The sequence below is a fragment of the Colobus angolensis genome, unplaced genomic scaffold (genome assembly GCF_000951035.1).
Source record: "Colobus angolensis palliatus isolate OR3802 unplaced genomic scaffold, Cang.pa_1.0 Scaffold262, whole genome shotgun sequence".
Lineage (NCBI taxonomy): Eukaryota > Metazoa > Chordata > Mammalia > Primates > Cercopithecidae > Colobus > Colobus angolensis.
Genome location: NW_012115844.1, coordinates 1,729,385 through 1,750,757, shown reverse-complemented (window position 1 = coordinate 1,750,757; position 21,373 = coordinate 1,729,385). Strand labels below are relative to the sequence as shown.

The following is a 21,373-nucleotide window of genomic DNA, read 5'->3' as shown; positions in this document are numbered from 1 at the left end:
CCGGCGGGCGCACCTGGGAGGCGGCGGCTGCACTGGTCCCGCCGCCTGAGGGAAGCCAACGGGATGTTGTTACGGAACCAGAGGATCCAGAGCAACCCCGGAAGTAAAAGGGAACGGGGGGAAAGGAGGAAAAGACGGTGACAACATTGACGAAAGTCCGGCGACGGAGGCCGCGAGGAGCCAGTTTCTGCCGTCGCCGGGCGCGAGCGCCCTCGCGAGGCCGAGGTGCACCGGAAGTGGCGGCGACTGTGGCGACGGAGACGAGAAGGTTGTGCTGGCCGCGAGTTGTGGGGTTTGGGTCACCGGCTGGCGTCTGGAGTCCCCGGAGGTTAGGGCTTCGACCCGCGCGACACCTGGGGCCTTAGGTCTGAGCGGGAGCAGTGAGGTTCTGGCCCCTTCATCCGCGACGGCATTTTAGGCCTGCCTCTCTTGCTCCTGTTTCCCGGAGCAGTGCATAGCGAGATCCATAGACATGTATAATTCGAACCCTACGTGAATCTGCTCATTCTAAACTCGCCCAACCCTCGTCGTTCTTAGCCTGTGAACCTGCACTATTCTTGTCCCAGCAGGTAGCTCCACGATCCTTCTCTCTCTCTTCTGCTTGCACATCCCGTTTTCCCTTGGGAGTCCCTTGTTTCTGGCAGCGTGCCTGTGGATTAGACCGGATCCCTCTAGCCCCTTCTTCCTATGTGTGAAGACAAATCGACAGGCTTTTGGTTTTAGGGTTTTGCTATTGATTACTATGATTATAGCCGTTAAAACATCCATAGCACATATTACGTACCAAGCGTGGCGTTAAGTGCTTTTACACATATTAACTCATTTAATCTTTCTTTGGACAAACACTAAGAGCTAGGTCCGATTACTATCCCCAATTTGCAAATCAGGGAACCAAGACCCAGATAAGTATGTTGAGTAAGGTTACACAGCTAGCAAATCACCTGCTTTAGGACTTCATCATCCTTAAAATTATTAGTAGTACCTGGTCAAAGCAACATAAATATTAGAAAATTTCATAATTATTACATAGTATATGTAATTTTATTGAAAAATGCATATTGTTGCTTTTTAGAGTTCCTACATCTGTGGCTGAATATTTCTTAGTAGTAGGAGAAAAAGGGTTGAGCATCAATTCTATTCCTATTTGTAATTTTTATAGCTGTGTGCCCTGAGAAACCTTGCTAATATATAAACAAGTACTGTGCCTAGGAATGGAAGAGTTTTGTTGTAGCAATATCATTCAATTCTTGACCTCAAAAAGTCGGTTGACTTCAAAAAATATGAGCTGACTTCAATTAGGCCCTCCTTCCATTTTATCAGAAGCAAAGAGCTGAAAACCACCTGACTTACCAAAGGATTTGTTTACTTAATACTTATTTTTTCACTTTTTCAGATTCTGGGAAATATACCAGATAGGTTTTACCAAGATACGAAATGACTATGAATTAGACCTGATTTTTTCAATGAGATGAACCTTTCACCCGATTTACTGAAAGTTTAGAGAATATCTAAACATTGTTCATTTTCATAAATAGTTTTGGATAAGATTTATTTTTGTTATCAGGTGGTTAAATTATGTTTTTGTCAAAATTTGCAACTGCAGATTTAGCTTATTCAAGTTCAAAATCTTTGTCACTGGGCACAGTGTCTCATGCCTGTAATCCTAGCCCTTTGGGAGGCTGAGGCAGGAGGATTGCTTGAGTCCAGAGTTCAAGACCAGCCTGGGCGACATGGCAAGACCCCACCTCTACAAAAAAAATAAAAGAAATTAGGCAGTGTAGTGCCGGGCATCTGTAGTCCTGCCTACTTGGGAGGATTAGGTGGGAGGATCAGGTGGGAGGATCACCTGAGCCCAGGAAGTCGAGTCTGCAGTGACCCATGATGGGGCCACTGCACTCCAGGTTGAGCAACAGAGTGACACCCTTCTCAAAAACAAGAAAAAAAAAAAAAAAGATTTGCAAGTATGTTAAATGTTTACCTTATAACCTAACAAACAGCCCATTTTCATTGTCAAACTAGACACATCAGATTTACTTTAAATCAGAAACAGTTTGACTTCATTGTTTCAAGTCAAAGTATCCTGGGTGTTTTGAGGTGTTTGATGAAGATAGCAGAGAGGAAAAAATCATGGAATGAATCTTAAAAGATTAATTACTATATGCAGTCACGGCTGGGCATGGCAGCAAACCCCTGTAATCCTAGAGCTTTGTGAGACTGGGGCAGGTGGGTCACTTGAAGCCAGGAGTTCAAGACCAGTAACAAAACAAAACAAAAAGTAACCAGGTGTAATGGTGCAGACCTGTAGTTCCAGCTACTCGAGAAGCTGAGGTGGGAGGATTGCTTGAGCCCAGGAGGTTAAGACTGCAGTAAGCTATGGCGGTGCCACTGCACTCCACCCTTGCTGACAGAGTGACACCCTGTCTCCAAAAAAAATGGAAAAGGCAGTCAAGATTACAGGATTAAAATAGCATAAAATATTACATGTTTTATTGATTTTAAAAATTAGTCATGAAGAGTTGAGACTATAACACTCAGTTACCAACAATACAACATATGTTGCTAAATTCTAAGTTTATAAGTTATTAAGTGTGTAGTATGATAAAAGGCATGGTATTTCTTTGATGTATTTGGATGTGTTAATCAAATTCATTTCGCTTTTTGGGGATTACCAGTAGAAAGCATCCGTTAAAGTTCTGAAAAACTTTACAAATTTAGTTAGGCATAATGTCCAAGTTTTAAAAAATTAATGAGACAATAAGGTATTTACTGCTAAAAATGAATTGGGTCAGTGACTAATAAATGATTTGTGAACAGCATATAGAAAATATTAAATATTTTCTGCAATGCAATAAGATGAGATGTTTATAATAGTTCACAATCCATTTTCTCAAATGTGCCCTAATTGCCTTATTGAATAATACACACTGAATCTAAAAGATACATCATTTGAATCTCTGAGTTCAGATTACACTGGGTAGACACATTATACTGGTTACAGTGTAACTTGAACAATTTTGTAGCCTTGAAAAACATTCTAGATACATTGAAAAGAATCTGGGTCACTGATCTGTACTGCCTTGGCTGTTCAAAGGTGATTTTCATATGAATACAGGTCTTAGGGATGAGTATTTTAAATACCCGAAAAACAACAACAACAAAAAGCATACATTTAAGTTTTTTAAAAGACTGCTTTAAGCAGTCAGCATTTCCTACCAATGACGTCTTTGCTATGTTTCCTCCTGATTGTCTCTCTAGAAAAGAGTATATAATTTCTTTTTTTTTTTTGGTAAATCATTTTATTTCTTCCATGATGATTTAGAAGTACAAATCATGATTTAGAAGTACTATATTTAAACCAGTACAAATATTTCATAAATAATATCTGGCCGTTTTCTAAAGAGTTGAGTAATTTGTTGCACAATAAGCTACCTCACATCTTTCAGCAAGAAATATGTTAAATTTGAATAGTAAAGACATTACATAATGAATTAGGACACAATTAAAATTTGCTTTAAATATTTCTTTAAGGTAGAGGACACCACACTTCTACTCAATGAAGAGAAACTTTTTTTTTTTTTTTTTTCTGTGACGGAGTCTCGCTCTGCACCTAGGCTGGAGTGCAGTGGTGTCATCTCGGCTCACTGCAAGCTCTGCCTCCTAGGTTCACACCATTCTGCCTTAGCCTCCTGATTGCTGGGACTACAGGTGCCGCCACCATGCCCAGTTAATTTTTTTTTTTTTTTTTGATTTTTAGTAGAGACGGGGCTTCACTGTGTTAGCCAGGATGGTCTCAGTCTCCTGACCTCGTGATCTGCCGGCCTGGGCCTCCCAAAGTGCTGGGATTACAGGTGTGAGCCACCCCGCCCAGCCGAAGAGAAACATTTTTACCGTCCAGAGGTCTTTCATTTTTTTAATACTTAATTTGCCATGAATTCATAGGGAATGGATTCCAGCAGCTCAGGCTCCTTCCTGTTGGTTCTCACAAACTGTGCTTCCCTGGGTGGAGCAGGCTGGCACTTCAGTTGAACCCAGGTACCTTTCTCTTTGGCTTATTTCTCTGGTCATTTTCCTTCACGCGTTTCAGGAAGCTATTTTGGTTCTTAGAGAGCTTAATGTGCTCCATACACACATTAATTCTCTTGGCAAGAATCAGGCCCTTGTTTGTATACAACAGTGCCAACAACACGCTGGGTAATGATGTAGACTCTTCTAGTTTTGCCGTGGTAAGACTTGTGGGGCATTCCTTTTGAACAGTGCCCATTCTCTTGATGTCTACAATATCACCTTTTTTTTCTTTTCTTTTTTTTTTTTGAGACAGGAGACAGAATCTCGCTCTGTCCTCTAGGCCATAGTGCCGTGGCGTGATCTCCGCTCACCGCAACCTCCGCCTCTTGGGTTCAAGCAATTCTCCTGCCTCAGCCTCCTGAGTAGCTGGGACTACAGGTGCACGCTGCCATGCCCGGCTAATTTTTTTTTATTTTCAGTAGAGACGGGGTTTCACTGTGTTGCCCATGCTGGTTTTGAACTCCTGAGCTCAGGCAATCCGCCTACCTCAGCCTCCCAAAGGGCTAGAATTACAGGCGTGAGCCACCGAGCCCGTCCTCACTTTTCTTCTGGACTGATACATACATGGAACAACTGCATGTTTTCTAAAAGGCCTAGAGGACATCTATTGGGTGCCTCTCCTCTTTCCCTTTGTGTTCGTCAATTTGGCGAATTACTGGAAGATGTCAGTTCCAGCTGAAAGGAAAAGAGTATATTAATTTCTAGCAGTAGTTAGGGCATAGAAGAGGTGAGATCTTCACAAAAGAAATTGCCATCCTTCTCCTGCTCTACTGTATGCCTGTCTGAATTCAGAACATTCCAACAGGGGTCAGATACTTTCTCCCTTAACAGGATTGACTCTCATTCTGTTCCCCAAGGCTGATGTCAAGGTGACAGACTTTACAGTTTGTGAATTAGGGAAGCAACAGTAGGTGATGATGGCCTGCATTACTGGTAGCCATGTGTATGGTTAGGCACCAGATTCCTGACAAATGGTTGGCCCCTGGGATTTCTCCTTTGTACAGTCCAGCCTGTCCCCCACCCCTACCCAGTCCTCCAGACTGTTTCTGTGAGCTTGTCCAGTGAAAGTCAAACACTGATCTCCTAACCCCAGGGATCCCATCTGATTATTCGGCAGAATTGTTTTCTTATTTTCTTCCCCTTGTACCCCCATGGGATCCCGACTCTTTGGCATCTCCATTCCTGACTAGGCTTTTGATAATCAAAGGGAAATTAATATTTCCTCAATGACGGTCCATCAACCCAAAGCTTAGTAGAAACTTTGAAATTTCATTTTTCAATGATAACAGAAAACACGAGGAGGGGGAGAGGACATGTGTTAATATTATTTGTCTTTCCAATGCAAGCTGCATGGTCACACGTATTCTATTTTTGTTGCAGTATAATAGTGCCCTGTTATCCATGGGGGAGATGTTCCAAGACCCCTAGAGGATGCTTGAAACCATGGAGGACCAAACTCTATACCGTGGGCTGGGCGCAGTGGCTCATGCCTGTAATCCCAGCACTTTGGGAGGGTGAGGCAGGTGGATCACCTGAAGGCAGGAGTTCAAGACCAGCCTGGGCAACATGGTGAAACTCCATCTCTACTAAAAATACAAAATTAACTGTGTGTGGTGGCATGTGCCTATAATCCCAGCTACTTGGGAGGCTAAGGCAGGAGAATTGTTTGAACCTGAAAGGCAGAGGTTGCAGTGAGCCGAGATTGTGCCACTGCATTCCAGCCTGGGTGATAGAGTGAGACTCCGTCTCAAAAACAAAAACAACAACAACAAAACTCCCAAAACTCTATACTGTGTATATTATGTTTTTGTCTGATCTGATAACCAAGATGGCTAGTAAGTGACTAACAGGCAGGTAACATATATAGAGTCAATATGCTGGACAAAGGGATGGCATGGGATGGTGCAAGATTTCAGCATGCTTGTCAGAATGGTGCAACACTTAAAATGTATCCATTGTTCCTGGAATTTTCCATTTAATATTTTCAGACCACAGTTGACCATGAGTACCTGAAACTGCAGAAAGCAAAACCTCAAACAAGGCAGGACTGCCATGACAGTGGGGCTGCAGAGTGTTATACAATGTTAATGTGAAAAGCGGGTATTGATTTTTCCCTTGAAAGAATTGTTACTTGCCCTAGGGTCAGGGCATGGAGGTGGAGTGGTACAGGGGGATGGTAAGGCAGAGAGGGAGAAGGGTGATTCTGGGACATTTAGCAGAGAATGGAAACTTCAGCTCCCTGCTAGGCTGGGAGTGTTCTAGGGTAGGGGTGCTTTGGAAATGGTGGCTTTGTGAGAATGTATTACCTTGAGGAGCTGCAGGATTCAAGAGAGTGGCCACATCCTAGTTGGTGGGAAAAAGGAAGATGTGTCTGGGGCAGCAAGACAGCAGTAATGTCAACTGAGATGAGGATTGGGATACATCAGCCCCTGGGATATTGGGGTAGGAACTTCAGAAGAGGAGGGAAATAGAGTGGTGAAGGGGGTTTGGTGAAGTTGGACCTATCAATCACATCAGTTATTAATACTTTATGGGATGGGAGAGTCCTCTGTGGGTAATCTGGAAGACTAATAGTGGTTCTCCAACTTTAGCCTGCACCAAAATCTCCTAGAGGACTTGTTAAAATAGAGTGCTAGGTGTGCCATCCTGAGTCCCTGATTTGATAGGTCTGGGACAGAGCCTGAGAGTTTCCATTGTTAACAAATGCATTTAAGAAATGCTGATAGAGCACTATATGAGAAACACTGGACTAGACAAATCACAGCCCACAGGCCTAATCCAGTCTACCTGTTTTTATAAACAAAGTTGTATTGAAACCATACTTTCCAGTTTGAACTTTTTTTTTTTCATAAGATGATACTCCTTTTATGCAAGTTCCATTAATTTTTATACATTTCTTTGCTCATAAGGTTTAAACTCCAGGTAGTGATAGCAATCAGATTTATAGAAGTAAGATTTATTATGAAGTTAGGTAGCCTGTGTCTATTAATGCTACTGAATTGCTGGCTATTTTGAAAATTGAGATGTCAATATTACAGAAGACTTGAAATACAAGGTATCTTTTATATGCTTATAAAGATGGAAAGAAGCTTTGCATTTAGCATTTTCCACTTAGTCTTTGTGAAAATTGTTCTTATTTCAAAAATAGCCTTAATGTGTGTGTGTGTTTCCTGAATATTCTAGATGGTACATGGTATTCTGAAAACTGAAAGTCACACCTCCAGGAATAAAATTAGGAGAAAGGCCGGGCGCGGTGGCTCAAGCCTGTAATCCCAGCACTTTGGGAGGCTGAGACGGGCGGATCACGAGGTCAGGAGATCGAGACCATCCTGGCTAACACGGTGAAACCCCGTCTCTACTAAAAAATACAAAAAGCTAGCCGGGCGAGGTGGCTGGCACCTGTAGTCCCAGCTACTCGGGAGGCTGAGGCAGGAGAATGCCTTAAACCCGGGAGGCGGAGCTTGCAGTGAGCTGAGATCCGGCCACTGCACTCCAGCCCGGGCGACAGAGCGAGACTCCGTCAAAAAAAAAAAAAAAAAAAAAATTAGGAGAAGTAGAAACTGGAGGGACGTCTCTAGAAATGATGTAATATTATCTGAATACCTCAAATCTAATCCAGGTCATCTGGGTAGAAATTCTGGGAAGGATTGATTTAAATATAAATAAAAATTTGTATACCTAAATAAAGATTGTATTCTACATTTGAAGAAAGAGTTTTTTTTTTTTTTTTTTAGAGTAAAAGGTGGTTGGCATGCATCTATGAAAGGAAGGAATTCAAAGTGTCTAGAATTGGCAATGTCTCTGGAGAGCATGCATTTGCTATTGGGTGCCAGCCATTAAGATGATCTCATTCATTTCTCCTCTGATTCTGTGATTGTTAAGTAATTTTTGGATCATATTTGGCTTCACATTTGGATTTGCCTATAGGAAGAAAAGTGCTGATTAGTAAATAGAGGAAGCTGTGTACTTGGCAGTTACATCTCTCCCCATGAATGATTTTTATGCATAAAACCTTAAGAGCTTGGTGAATTTTTGAACCATGCAGGATTCAGATTTTTCTTTTTTGTACTGATAGTCACCTCTTACCTTACAAGACTGAAGGCTGGACCCTACACTATGGTCAACAAATTGAAGTGTTGCTGTGGGGGTCCAGTCAGGGTGACCAGCTGACCTATCTTAGGTAACATTTAATTTTATTGGCCATATTTTAAATTTAAGTTGTCATTATTACAACTTAAATTGTAGAGAACGAGTAGAATACTAGTAAACTAGGAAAAGGAAGTCTTTCTTGTAGAAAACTAGGAAAAGACAAAGAAGTCAATTGACAACAGGGAATAGGCTGGAGATGAGGACCTGATCCAAGCTGGACCAATTAGAACCCTTCCTTGGGATTTTTGAAGGTAATTGGTATCCCTCTCTTGGCTATATTGTAAGCAGATGTCGCGTAGGTAATAACCAGATCCTCTGTCTTGTTCATCAAGCCAATCTGCCAAGAAAAAAAGAAATCCACTAATCTGCAGAGCGAAGCACAGATGAGGATGGACAATGAACACCCTGCCTGCAGTCCACATATTCCCGAGGACCAGGTATGCTTGTTTGTACCATCATTTGATTATGTGAAACAAATTCACAACTAATAAAAGTCCTATTTTTAATAGGAAATGTGCATTGTTACGGTAATGGAAGGAAACTAACACAGATAGGGATTGTGAGGAATTGTGCAGTGTGGATAGGCATCTAGTGAATGTCAACATTTACCAGCATCATTTACCCCTTTGTAAGCAAACTGAACATTGGCTTGACATACCATTACTAGCGTGCATCAAAACATCAATAGAAGTCTGATACTCTTCAAGCTAGGTGAGTTGTTCCTTTCATATTGGTGCCTCAGTTGCTCTAGAGAGGTCATGGATTGGATGGGGACAAGTCTTTTAAAACAAGAACTGTCTAGAAAGATTTGATTCAAGAATGATTTCTATGGAGTTTAACCATATGCCTCAAAAGTTGGAATTAGGCTGTTCATTTTTTAAGATAATAAATAAATAGTAAAAGAAAAGAGAAGATATGCCTATTTCTTGAAAGAAAAGTGAATAAAAATACTCATCAGTGATTATTTTAAATAATGAATACTAAATTGACAATTGTACATTTTTGTATTTAAGTGAAGTGATTGTGGTTAAATGAATCCCTTTTCCTGTGATAAGAATAAGAGACTATGATTGAAAGTTGAGATTCAAATAATCATTACAAAAAGACTGAGTGACAGCTATGATTCTTCTTGATTGAGCGTAAATTTAAATGTCTACTATTTTAAGTTATTAGAAATGCACTTTGATGTGGCAAATATGTTGAACAAATTATAATGGTGGTTAAACAAATTTTTCATTAAAGCATTTCAACAGAGAAGGGAGGAGGAGATGCATTTTGTTTATATATTCACATTTTCTGTTATTAGGCAACTGTACAGGGATTCTTACCATCTTATTGGTGCCCATGTAGATGTGCTTAGGATAGGAAGCGCAGTGGGCATGGACCCCAGTCTCTGGGAGCCAATGTGCTAATTGTAAGCATAAAACATGCTTCTTATATACACAATACATATATAAAATACAACAGGAGTAGTTGGATAAGTAGAAATGAGGGCAAAGTGGTGGAAAATGATGTGCATTTATGTATTAAGTTGGTGCAAAAGTAATTGTGGTTTTTTGCCATTATTTTTTCAATGGAAAAAACGGCAATAACTTTTGTACCAACCTAATAGAAGGGTGGCTGAGATGGGCTAAGCTAACCAATGAAACACTCTGGAGAAAGTGGCCTTGAACCAGGAGATGATGGGCTGAAGACAGGAACAAGTCGTAAGCAGCTTAATTTTCAAGATCAGTCATAAGAAAATACATATTCAGACATTCATAGGTGTATTCAGTTTTCTTAATTTACAGAAAACACTAGATGGCTCTTTGATTAATGAATGGTAGAGGAAATAATTTAAGTGAAATCTAAAGCAAAGGCAGACGTGTTTCAATTTCTTAGACTAAATGTGAAATGTATTAGTATAAAACAGGAAGGATGGATTGAAGTTTTTTTTTACAGGCATAAGGATGAAGAGGTGAAGCCTGGGGTCTTTGCATTTCAGCTTTGCTATTTTCCAGCTTATGACCATGAGCAAGTTGCTCAACCTCTCTGTGCCATTTTTCTTCTGAAATTGTAAAAATAACAGACCTTGCCTTAGGGTTTTAGGTACGGTTGATTGAGATCACTCCTTCATTCACAAATATGTTTTGGGCTCCTATTATGTGCCAGGTGTTGTACTAGGAATGGGAGAGAAAGCAGTTGAGCAAAACAGACAAAACCCTTTCCCTAATGGTGCTTCCATTCTAGTGGAATTGCTAGTCAGAAAAGAAATGCACAAATAAAACATCAGATAGAGATAAGCACTCTGTAGAAGATTAAGTGGAGTGACATGATAAAGGGTGACTGGAAGCAACTTACAGGTTAGGGTAGGCCTTTCTCATCTCCGAATGTCACGTTGAAGTCAGCCGTGAGAAAATAAGGAGGGGCAGCCCTGGCAGGGAGAACAGCTGGTGCTGAGGTCCTGGGGCAGGAATCAGCTCGATGTGTTTGAAGAACATAAATAAGGTCATTGCAGCTGAGGTTAATGGGCAAGAGGCAGAGTGGCAGCGAATGAAATTAGATCATGTAGGTTTTTGAAAACAAGGATAAGGAAGTGTGTTTTGTACTAAGTGTAATGCAAAGCCCCTCAAAAATTTTAAAGTGGGGAGTGGCATGACTTCGTAACAGATGTAAAGAGCTCATTTCCAGTCTTGGCACAAGATAAACACCCAAGTGTGTGTATGTTAGCTGTTGCCATTTCATTTAATCCTCACACCAGCCCTATGTGATGGTTACTATGAAAGGAAATTATCCCAAACCTGAGCTAGGGCAGAACTTTGTAGGCTAATAGGATTTTCAGCCTCTTTGGAAAGGATCTAGCATTCCTGATAAAGCACTGGAGTATTTTATTGATAGTTGGCTTTTTTTTTTTTTTTTTTTTGAGATAAAGTCTTGCACTGGAGTGCAGTGGCATGATCTTGGCTTACTGCAACCTCTGCCTCCCAGGTTCAAGTGATTCGCCTGCCTCAGTCTACTGAGTAGCTGGGATTACAGGCACCTGCCACCACGCCCAGCTAATTTTTTGTATTTTCAGTAGAGAAGGGGTTTCACCACATTGGCCGGGCTGGTCTTGAACTCCTGAACGTGTGATTCGCCCACCTTGGCCTCCTGAAGTGTTGGGATTACAGGTGTTAGCCACCGCACCTGGCCTTTCTGATAGATTTTAATGAGGTTTAGAGTCCTTCTGGGAAGCTAGATTGGCACCACTCTGCTATTATTTTTTAGATGTGTTCAGTAACCTTTAACCAGACATTTAAGGGCACAACACTCTTTAAGCCTTATGCTATCCTAATAATCTTTAAACCAGATATTCTTCTTTTCAAACTCTAGCTGAATAATATTTATTAAGTCATTTTTTTCCTCCCAAAAGTAAATTTTTGAACTAGTTTTTTTTGAAATCTTTTCCCTTCCACCAAGCTTGAAATAAAATGTGTGTCAATGTTCCACTGAATTTATCTGAGAAACTGCTTTGACAGTATTATTAATATCACCATTTTACAGACAAGAAAACCATAGCCTGTGCATTTAAGCGCTCTGTCGTACCTACACCCAGGAAGAGCAAATTAAGCCAGCGTTCTAGGAAGCAACAAAGCAAATCTGAACCCAAGAGGTCTTAGTCCCCAATAAAAAAAGAATCACTCATTTCTTTTACTGGAATCCCATTATTACCTGTTTTATTTCATATTGGTTTGTAAAGACTGGTAGTCTTTGATTCATTGGGGCCCTCTTTTTGCCCCCAAGATATATGTGTGCAGTTTACTCTCTCTCTGCTTTCTAACTTTGAAAAGTTCTAATTTGCTCTTTCAGTAATTGAACTCAATCTTGACTTGGGTGAAACTTTTCTCCAATTTATCAAGAGCCATTTAATCGATTTTTATGGTCTAGAGCGTCACTTCCTTGGATCTTCAGCCCATCCAGGCTGGAGCTTTAATTCATTAGTGTATATGGCTTATGCCAATCAACTCAACCAGATTGTGTGGGTCTGCTGAGCTGAAGTAAATTACGCATTGGTTCTTGTGAGAAGAACCTTGAATGAGATCACTGAGGGATGCTAAAACAATCTGGATGCTTTTGGACTGGAGGATGGGGGATCCCTTTTCTAACTAACAAGCATTATATTCTTAGAATGAAATCAATTCCATGGTGTACTGGAGTCAGTTCAATCAACTCCTGTTACATTTTCAGGAAATTTGTGAAATAGTTCATGACAACTTTGTAGCTTTAAAATGGCCCTTGTGGCTGTATTTATGCCACAGAAGCTGGCAAATGCCACAAATCAGGACTTTCTTTCCCCATAGAGTCTGTTTTTAAACACTTAGCGATGTTACCCAAACAAAACCAGGGTTCATTTTCCTGGCAAGCAATCAACAACTCTCCACAAGAACACAGGTTTTGATCCACAGGAGTTTTATTACTCATCACAAGTGAGGAGAGCACTGGGAGCATTCTCTAAAGCAGTGTCTCTCTGAGGGAAAGTGACAGGAGAGTTTTATGGGGTGATGGAGGGGGACAGAATGTGTCATCTCATGCAGGGAAGGGGTCCCAGTGGCGCAGATGCAGTGAGTCATCATGCCAGCACATAGGTCACCTGCTTTATAGCTCCTTCTAGGTGGGAGACATTAGCATGGTAATGAGGAAAGTTCACTTGGGTTCATCTGTAAGTTGCCAGGGTCTGTCAGAAACTTGTTTCAACTGACTAGGTGACTGCATTCCACACAGGGCTTGAAACAAACAGTCTGTAGGAGAGGGAGCTGTAAAGCAGGTGGTTTGGTAAAGCCCATTGAGCTCCTATAGACTCTGGAGACCTAGCAGTACACCATTGCAAGTGCCTTGCAGGTTCTCCCTGTTTTCTTCCTAGTTATAGGACAAGGAGAAGATAGGAAAAGAGGAGAAACTGCCAATGGGCTTTTGGCTTCTTGCCTGCATTTTTACTGCCATCAGAAACTGCCAGAAGTTCTGTAGTAAAATAGACCTCACACTCCTAGTAACAAATGAGGTTTGCTATCATTTTCCCCACTAGGGTTGAATACCAGCTCCATAACTACTTGCTTTGGGACTTTGGCTGATCAGTTTATTTACATCTCTAGGGCTCAGTTTCATTATCATTACAATGAGAATAATACCACCAACCTCATTGTGTATAGATGTATGTGTGTGTGGGCAGCGGGGTGGGGCGTGTTGGGGATGGGATGGGGTGGTAAATGATATGGTTCCCATAAAGTCTTTGCTGAAGACTTGATGCATTGGCTCTCCATAAATAATAGCTCTAATGATATTATTCAGTAAGTTCTCACACATGCTCAGAGGTAATAAAAGAAAAACTTCATCCGAATTAAATTTAAAGGAGTTTAATTGAGCAATGAATGACTTGTGAATTGGGCAGCCTTCCCAGCCAGAGTAGGCTCGGAGATTCCAGCACAGCCACGTGGTGGAGAAATATTTATGGACGGGAAAAGGAAAGTAATGCTGAGAAAACGGAAGTGAGGTACAGAAAACAGAAGTGAGGTACAGAAAACAGAAGTGAGTTACAGAATTGGATTGGTTACAGCTTGGTGTTTGCTTTATTTGAACATGGTTTGAACAGTTATACATTTGCTTGACCAAAACTCGTGACTGGCACAATCTTAGGTTATGGTCTGTTTACACCTCCACTTGTTATAGTTCACGATGTACAGAGAAATCCTTAGGCTGAAATTAAAGTATGTAAGGGGGCAGCTTTATGCTAAACTTGATTTAACAGAGGGCACTTATAAACTACGATTTCATAAAGGCCTTTCTGGTAATGTCTGATGCCTCTAAACCAGCCTGACTTGTACCATTTTCCCCATGAGCTCGCTCTCTCTTTCTCAGTATCTCGCTCTTTCTCTGCCTGTGCCCTATGTGGGCTGGGAGCCCCAGTACAGGTGTGATTCCAGTACATTCCAAGTCTCACCAGGCACATATTTTTCCATTCCGTTCAGTGCCTGCCTTCCAGTGGTACCCCAAGTGTATTGAGCTTGACAACTTTTTCAGCTATAAATAAGTGGTGGTTGGGGCGAAGGGGTGGGTGTGAGAAGAGACTTATCTTGAAATATGTTGATTTAGGCTTGATGGCTTTTCATTGACTTGCAGAAGTAGTATTTTGTGTCTCTATGCAAGATTCCCCCTTTATTTACTGCAAGGATGTTTTTATCAGGTTAAGGAGAAAGCTGAGGTTGGAGAAGGTGTGCTTTTCTGTTCCCTTTTATCTGTCAATTTCTCTCCTCATTCTACAGAATCCCCAAGATACCATGTTAGAGTTAAATCAGTATGTGATCAGCAATCAGACAGACCTGAATATGACATGTGATTCTGCTACTTATCAGCTGAATGACCTTGTGATGGTCATTTGAATTTCTAATCTTTAGCTTCCTGATCTACAATATGCCTCTCTCTCTCTCTTTTTCTCTTTGTCTCTCTCTCTCTTTTTCTCTTTGTCTCTCTCTCTCTTTTTATCTGTCTTGGGCTAGCTCTGTACTTCACAACCTGGCTACACGTTATATTTACTTGGGGAGCTTTTCAAAAATAGTTAATTCCTGGGCTCTGCTCCAAAAGACTGATTCAACTAGACTAGGTTTCAGCACAAATATCCATCTATTTTGGAAGCTCTCGGTGAAATACTATGTGTAGTGAATGTTAGGAACTGCTGAGCTTCTCTTATTAAGCCTCTCTGGACCCTGTCTGGCCGCCATGCTCATTACCTGGATGTCGCTGGACCACAACAGCTCATGTAAATACAACATACAAAACAATCCATTGCAAACAGTCACTTTGTAACTCCAACCCTCCGCCTGCTCAGATTGGCAGGCAGTGCAGTCATCTGTAACTTCTTATCTTCAGGAGCCCTTTCATGGAATGTGCAAGAACCCCTGTTGGTGCTCTGCAGATGAGAAAAATAGCTACTGAGATCCTTGTTCACTTGCTGAAGCTGGAAGGCCTCGTGGTCTGGAGAAATGCCTGATCTACAATATTCCTCTCTCTCTCTCTTTTTCTCTTTGTCTCTCTCTCTCTTTTTATCTGTCTTGGGCTAGCTCTGTACTTCACAACCTGGCTACACAGTGGTTGTGAAGTTGCAGTGGTTCATCTGAGAACAGTGGATGCTGGTCTTTCTCTGGGTAATCCTTGGGCAAGAATACTCTCTCCCCAATTGGCCTGGGTTGCCAGGGAAGAGAGTATTCATCTGAGAAACTGCTTTGAGAGTATCATTAATATCATCATTTTACAGACAAGGAAACAGAACCTTAGAAATGGTAAGTTGATCAATGTCATAAGAAGTAACCTGACCTGACCATAAGACCTGACCTTAAGAGGTCAGGTCTTCCACTTCACCTAAGTGAAGCCAGGCTTCCCAAGGCACAGCTCAGCACCTGGCGAGCCACACTGCAGTGAGTTACAGCACCATCCACTTACTGCCTAGAACCACCATTTTGTTCCAAAAACATAGGTCTGGGTTACCCAGTCCACACTCCATCTTCCTGTTGGTCATTTTCTTTCATTTCTTCCCACCACCTGGCCCCAGGTGGGTACAGTCTTGTCCATCAGATGTGTTCTAATAAATAGTTAAATACCAAACCCTCTTCTTCCAGAAGCATCCTTGGTTCCTTCTACATATGTGTGTAGATTCATATATGTAAAAAAAGTATGAAAAAGGATCTTTCATCAGTTTACTTATCAGCTTCTTCTAAACCCATGCTCTTTCCAAGCTGCATATCCAATTTAAAAAAGTCCCTATTCCAAAACCAGTGAGTAGGAATGAAATTACTTTACCCAGGTGTAACTCAAAGGAATCACTGAGTGATTATTTCCAGAACAATGGGATGACTTGCTCCAAAGGTAAGTTCAAGTTTTCATCATGAACATATGAAACACCCAGGTTTTCTTAGTTTCAACCAGTTTTAGGATTCAATCTCCGCTAGTCAAGTCATTATATGTAAATACCGTTGATATGAATGTCCATCTCACAGGGTTGTTGAGAATAATACATGAGATAAGATGTAGATAGATCAATTTGTAATATTTTATTACTGACACTGTTACTAATTAGTTAAGCTAATCAGCATCTCACTAGAATTGCCCCTTTGGGCAGTGAACATCCCTCTTCGTGTTCCTCCTGCGCCCTTCCTGTAGTCAGTGTGGTGGCCCTGACCTCTGGTCAGTACAATCCAGTGGATTCTAGATTCTCACCACATCACCACTAAGATTATGGTCATGTTAGCCAGGGTGATGGGGCCTCTGCATTGAAATGCGGGGCTGTGGGATCAGTGACACTTGCTGTCTTGCTGTCTCCTGCTTTGGTTATGAGAGAAATTCAAGAAAGCAGCTCTTGCTCAGGTAGACTTTGGGTTAGTTCCTGAGCTTTGGTTTTCCTCTGGATTGGCCTAAAGGTCTTCAGGGGTTGAGGAGAATACTGGAGAAGGTCTGTTATCATCCATGTTCTTCAACAGAGTAAAGCCAAAACATTAAGTACTGGAGTTATTCGGTACTTGCCTTCCCTAAGGGAAGTGTAGTACTTACTGTGTCTTGATTCTCTTGGAGCTCCTTGCCTCTGCCCTCTGTTAGTTAGGAATCTGGAAGGGAGGAGGGTTGTACTTAGCATTTCTAAATAGACAATAGTTCTCCTGATTGAAAGGCTAAAATACTTCTACCCTGGAGTTTTACTGACCACTGATTTTTTTTTTTTTTTTTTTTTTTTGAGACAGGGCCTTACTCTGTCACCCAGTGCAGTGGTGGTGCCATCTTGGCTCACTGCAACCTCTGCTTCCTGGGCTTAAGCTATCCTCCTACCTTAGCCTCCTAAGTTGCTGGGACTTACAGGCATGTGTCACCACACCCAGCTAATTTTTGTATTTTTCATAGAGACAGGTTTTTGCCAAGTTGCCCAGGCTGGACCATTGACATTTTAAGAAATGTATGCATGTCCCTAAAAGGGGAGGTCAGTTTGGGATCCTCGCTCATGGATGATGTGAGTTTGGTTACCTAAGGGGACTGGTTTATCTCTCTTATGGGTGGTCACATAATATTCAGGAGGTGGTACTGACTAGGCTCAATGATTGACTGGGTGAAGCAGGAAGGAAGAGGGGAGCTATCCAGGTAGATAGGTTTTCTCTGGAGCAAGAGTTGGTTGACCTCAGCCATTTATTAACTTTTTATTTTGAAATGATTTCAGACTCAACTGCCACCTGTGTTATAAATAAAGTTTTCTTGGAACATTACAGCTCTTACTTGTTTACATATTGTCTATGGCTGCTTTCATGCTACAGTGACAGAATTGAATAATTGCAATAAGAACTTATTTGTACTCTCTGGCTCTTTATGAAAAAAGTTTCCTGATTCCTGCTCTAGAGTCAAAGATGCTTCTCAATAAAAAATACTCCTCCAAATTGCTGTATGTTTCATAATCCCCCTCACTGTGACCCAAAGGCCACAAAACCCTTGTAGAATCAGAGAACACAGGGTTGGAAGGGGGTATTAGTGGTCATTCAGTGCAATTCCTCATGTAAGGCCAGAATCTTCCAGTGGTGCCCCTTCAAGCAATCCCCTAGTGATGGAAGCATATCATTGTGTGCAGTAGTCAGCTCAGCTTTCTGAGGGAAGTTCTGGCTGTTGGAAAATGATTTCTTATATTGAGCTAGGCTGCAGTGGATGAGAAAAACTATTAAAGTGTTATTATTTATGACCCCCTCTCCAGCCTTTGAAGGAGGAAGACGTCATCACCAGCAGAATGGGCTGCACCGCCTGTGTTGTGTGGATCAGCATGATGGATGGGGAGGAGACCTGAAGATGCTGCAATGGCACACTTGCTCTACATGGAGATGCTGGATGTCCCTGGAAGTAAAGACCCACAAAGGGATGCTGGAAGGGCGTGGCTGGATAGGGGTAGGGTGAAGGAGGAGCTGCAGATGAGGAAGGAGTCAAGGTGTAGAATTCGTCTCAAATTATTCTTCAAAGCTTCTCAGGTAGGATTTGGGCATTTGGGTGCATTTCTAGATGCTTCAGTCAGTTGAGAAAAATTGGGGAAACAAAGGTGCCCACATGATGTGGTGCATTTGGGTTGTGTCTGTCACCTTGAGGCTCCCATGCATTGGTCTTCTATTCTCAGTCCAAACAACTTTCAGCCCAAGTAGCACCCTAGCAATTAATTGTCCAAATTCTACCTCGTTGTCTTTCTACCTAGCCACAGATTTCCTCCCCTCTCAGCTCCAATGTTTCTTCAAACCACCATGTGTGGAGGGAGAGGTGGAGGAAGGCTATGTGCCATCTTTGTGGCCCATGTTGAAGATTTTCCAGGGTACAGGGTAGTGCCACGATCTCTAGATGTGCATTAAGGGCTCTGGCTTCCACATCTATTTCTACAGTAACTTTCTGTGCAACCTCTTGTCATCATTTCTCTTCTTCATGCTTTAATTTACTTTTCTGTAAAACGAGCTGGAGCTGGAACAGAGTTTCAAACTTTTTTTTTTTTTTTTTTGAGACAGAGTCTTGCTCCTTCGCCCAGGCTGGAGTACAGTGGTGCAATCTCAGGTCACTGCAACTTCTGCCTCCTGGGTTCAAGTGATTCTCCTGCCTCAGCCTCCCGAGTAGCTGGGACTACAGGCACACACCACCACACCCTTCTAATTTTTTGTATTTTTAGTAGGGACAGGGTTTCACCATGTTGTCCAGGCTGGTCTCGAACTCCTGACCTCAGCCGATCTGCCCACCTTGGCCTCCCAAAGTGCAGGGATTACAGGTGTGATCCACTGTGCCTGGCCTCAAATGCTGCTTACTGAGCCTTGAGCCAAGTGACCTCTGGGGTCTTGAGCAAGGTGGGCAGCAATGTAGATGCTAAAAGGCCAGATTTCCAATGTGCCTGGCCTCAAATGCTGCTTACTGAGCCTTGAGCCAAGTGACCTCTGGGGTCTTGAGCAAGGTGGGCAGCAATGTAGATGCTAAAAGGCCAGATTTCCAAGCCGCCCTGGGCAGCTTTCTTCAGAGCAGTTATCTATTGGACAGATTGGGGTCCATTAAAACCCCGAAGTATTTCCACTGCTAAAAAACAAGCCTAGAATCCAATGAACTATCAGTCTTTCTCAGTGTGTGGTGCAGGTCCCACTAGGGAGATACAAGCTTATATATGATGCATGGATGAACATTTTAAGTTTTCATAGTTACGTTTATTTTAAAGTGTATTAGGAAAAAAATATAACTATCACATCAAATGTGTGATTTCATTGATATTGATTAAGATGAAGCTACATTTAATTGAATAAGTGAGCTTACCTGAAGAAAGAGAATAAGTAAGTAATAGTGCAGGTGATATAGGATTATGGCCAACATGATTAACATTTGGGAAAATGGGCAAAGCGACCTCCACAGGCCCTCCTGGCTGTGACATTCTAGCATTCCTCCTCCTCCCCATCTTTTCTCTTGTTTCCTCTCTGTGGTCATGTCCTCCTCAACAGAGACGGCATTACAATGTGTACTTTCAGATTCAAAACAGTGTCCTTGACATGCACGAGGTCTGCGCTCTGTGAGTCCCCTTGGCCCTTTCTATGAGAGCTTTACTTTGGTCAGGGGGCAGCTCTGTTTTCCTACCTTCAGTTTCTGATGAGGTACATGAAACCCACAGGAAGCAAACCAAAATGAAAGCAAGAAAAACAAGGCTTGGCAGAGAGCGGCTATCTGCACTTCACTTGGGGTTAGAGAAGGCGCTTTTGGCTGTATTAGCAGAATACCTAATGTGCTTGTGTTTGAAGAAGCAAATCTGCAGAATTAGCAGCCAGTGAATTGTTAGTCTTGCAGGCTGTTGATTCTGTCTCTCTCTTTTTTAACCATCAGAACTCACTTAGTTTTATTTATTTTTTGGCATGAAATAATTTCCTATATCCTCTTTTTAACTCACTTTTAATAGGATAGCACATCTATTTCTCTCGTTCTGAATTCTGGATGATTTTATTGTTGAAGGAAGACAGTAGATATTGCATATCTACTTTCTTTTTTCTGTTATTTATTTATTTTTTACAGTTTTATGTAAACACAAAGCAGGCCCATGAGCTGCCTACTCATTTTCTTCACTGCACAGCCTGGCATTGGGGTTGGCGACTCTGATGGCCAGCTGAGTGGCCCTTTCCATGATGGCTTTGCAGTTCTTGGAGGAAACATTGTGATCAATCACAGCACAGTAAGATTTGTTGCACATCAACAGTACTTTCAGCTCCTTGACGTTGTGAACCAGGAACTTCTGGAAGCCACTGGGCAGCATATGCTTTGTTTTTTTGTTGCTCCCATAACCACTGTTGGGCATCAAGATCTGGAGCTTGAACCTTCTATGAACCCTGTTGTCAATACCACTGGATTTCTGCCAGTCACGCTTAATTTTGATATATCAGTCTGACTAGTGCCCAATGAACTTCTTGGTTCTCTTTTTGACTATTCTGGGCTTCACAAGGGGTGTGAAGGCAGCCATGATGCTGAGGAGGACATGGCTGCCACCTCCATAGGCAGTGCCAAGGAAGAGAGAACATACCTACTTTCTAATGTTGGACTTGCACTGTGTGTCCACAGTTGATGAAGTGTGGCATGCCATGGTGGACAGACCTTGGGCATCTGGGGCAGACAAACCTGGATTTAAACTTGGCTTAACCATCTGTCATCTGTGGACAGGCCTTTCTTATTTAAATAAGCTTGATTTTTTTTTTTAAATTTCTTAACAAGAATTATGCTTTTTTTCCCCCACAGAATTTTTTGTGTGTGGATTTAAGAGGCAACGTATAAAAAAAACTACAGCTTCAGTGTGTTGTTTAGATGTGAAATAAATATCAGCTCTTTTTTCATTTCTCACAAGCCTGACAAGTGCTGGTACTAGATACTACAGCCAAAGCAAAGATGAATATGACATAGGCCAGGATGGCAAATAAGTTTTCTTTTATGCCCAGCTCTCATGAAGTGGTGAAGCCTCAGGGAGTACTGTGTTGAGTTGGATTTTAAGGGTCAGCAGGGAAGAGTGTTGTAGTGGATTAGCCGTATCCTTCAAGGCTCAGGAGGGGGCATTGAGTGTTTCAATATACAAATAACTGGGGAATACTACACTCAAAGGCCCCATGAAATACACAGACATTTGTGACTGTATCCATAATCAGTA

General features: G+C 41.8%; 1 protein-coding gene, 1 long non-coding RNA gene and 1 pseudogene across 2 annotated transcripts in view; 1 reads left to right on the top strand and 2 right to left on the bottom strand.

Annotated features, from left to right (window-relative positions):
• Positions 1 to 4,261, bottom strand: part of BOD1L1 (biorientation of chromosomes in cell division 1-like 1) — a 64,296-nt gene extending 60,035 nt beyond the window's left edge. Inside the window, exons 1-3 of the mRNA XM_011947363.1 lie at positions 4,037 to 4,261; positions 523 to 685; positions 74 to 353 (exon numbers count right to left, since the gene is read on the bottom strand). Of these exons, the coding sequence (XP_011802753.1) occupies positions 74 to 353; positions 523 to 685; positions 4,037 to 4,261 (668 nt within the window). The remainder of the gene's footprint in view (positions 1 to 73; positions 354 to 522; positions 686 to 4,036) is intronic.
• A 2,606-nt stretch (positions 4,262 to 6,867) lies between these two features.
• LOC105515526 lies at positions 6,868 to 7,772 on the top strand. The gene is made up of 2 exons (XR_001002340.1): positions 6,868 to 7,308; positions 7,620 to 7,772. It is a non-coding gene; the product is annotated as an uncharacterized LOC105515526 (long non-coding RNA).
• A 12,518-nt stretch (positions 7,773 to 20,290) lies between these two features.
• On the bottom strand, positions 20,291 to 20,698 carry LOC105515525 (annotated as a pseudogene).
• Between the last annotated feature and the right edge of the window lie 675 nt (positions 20,699 to 21,373).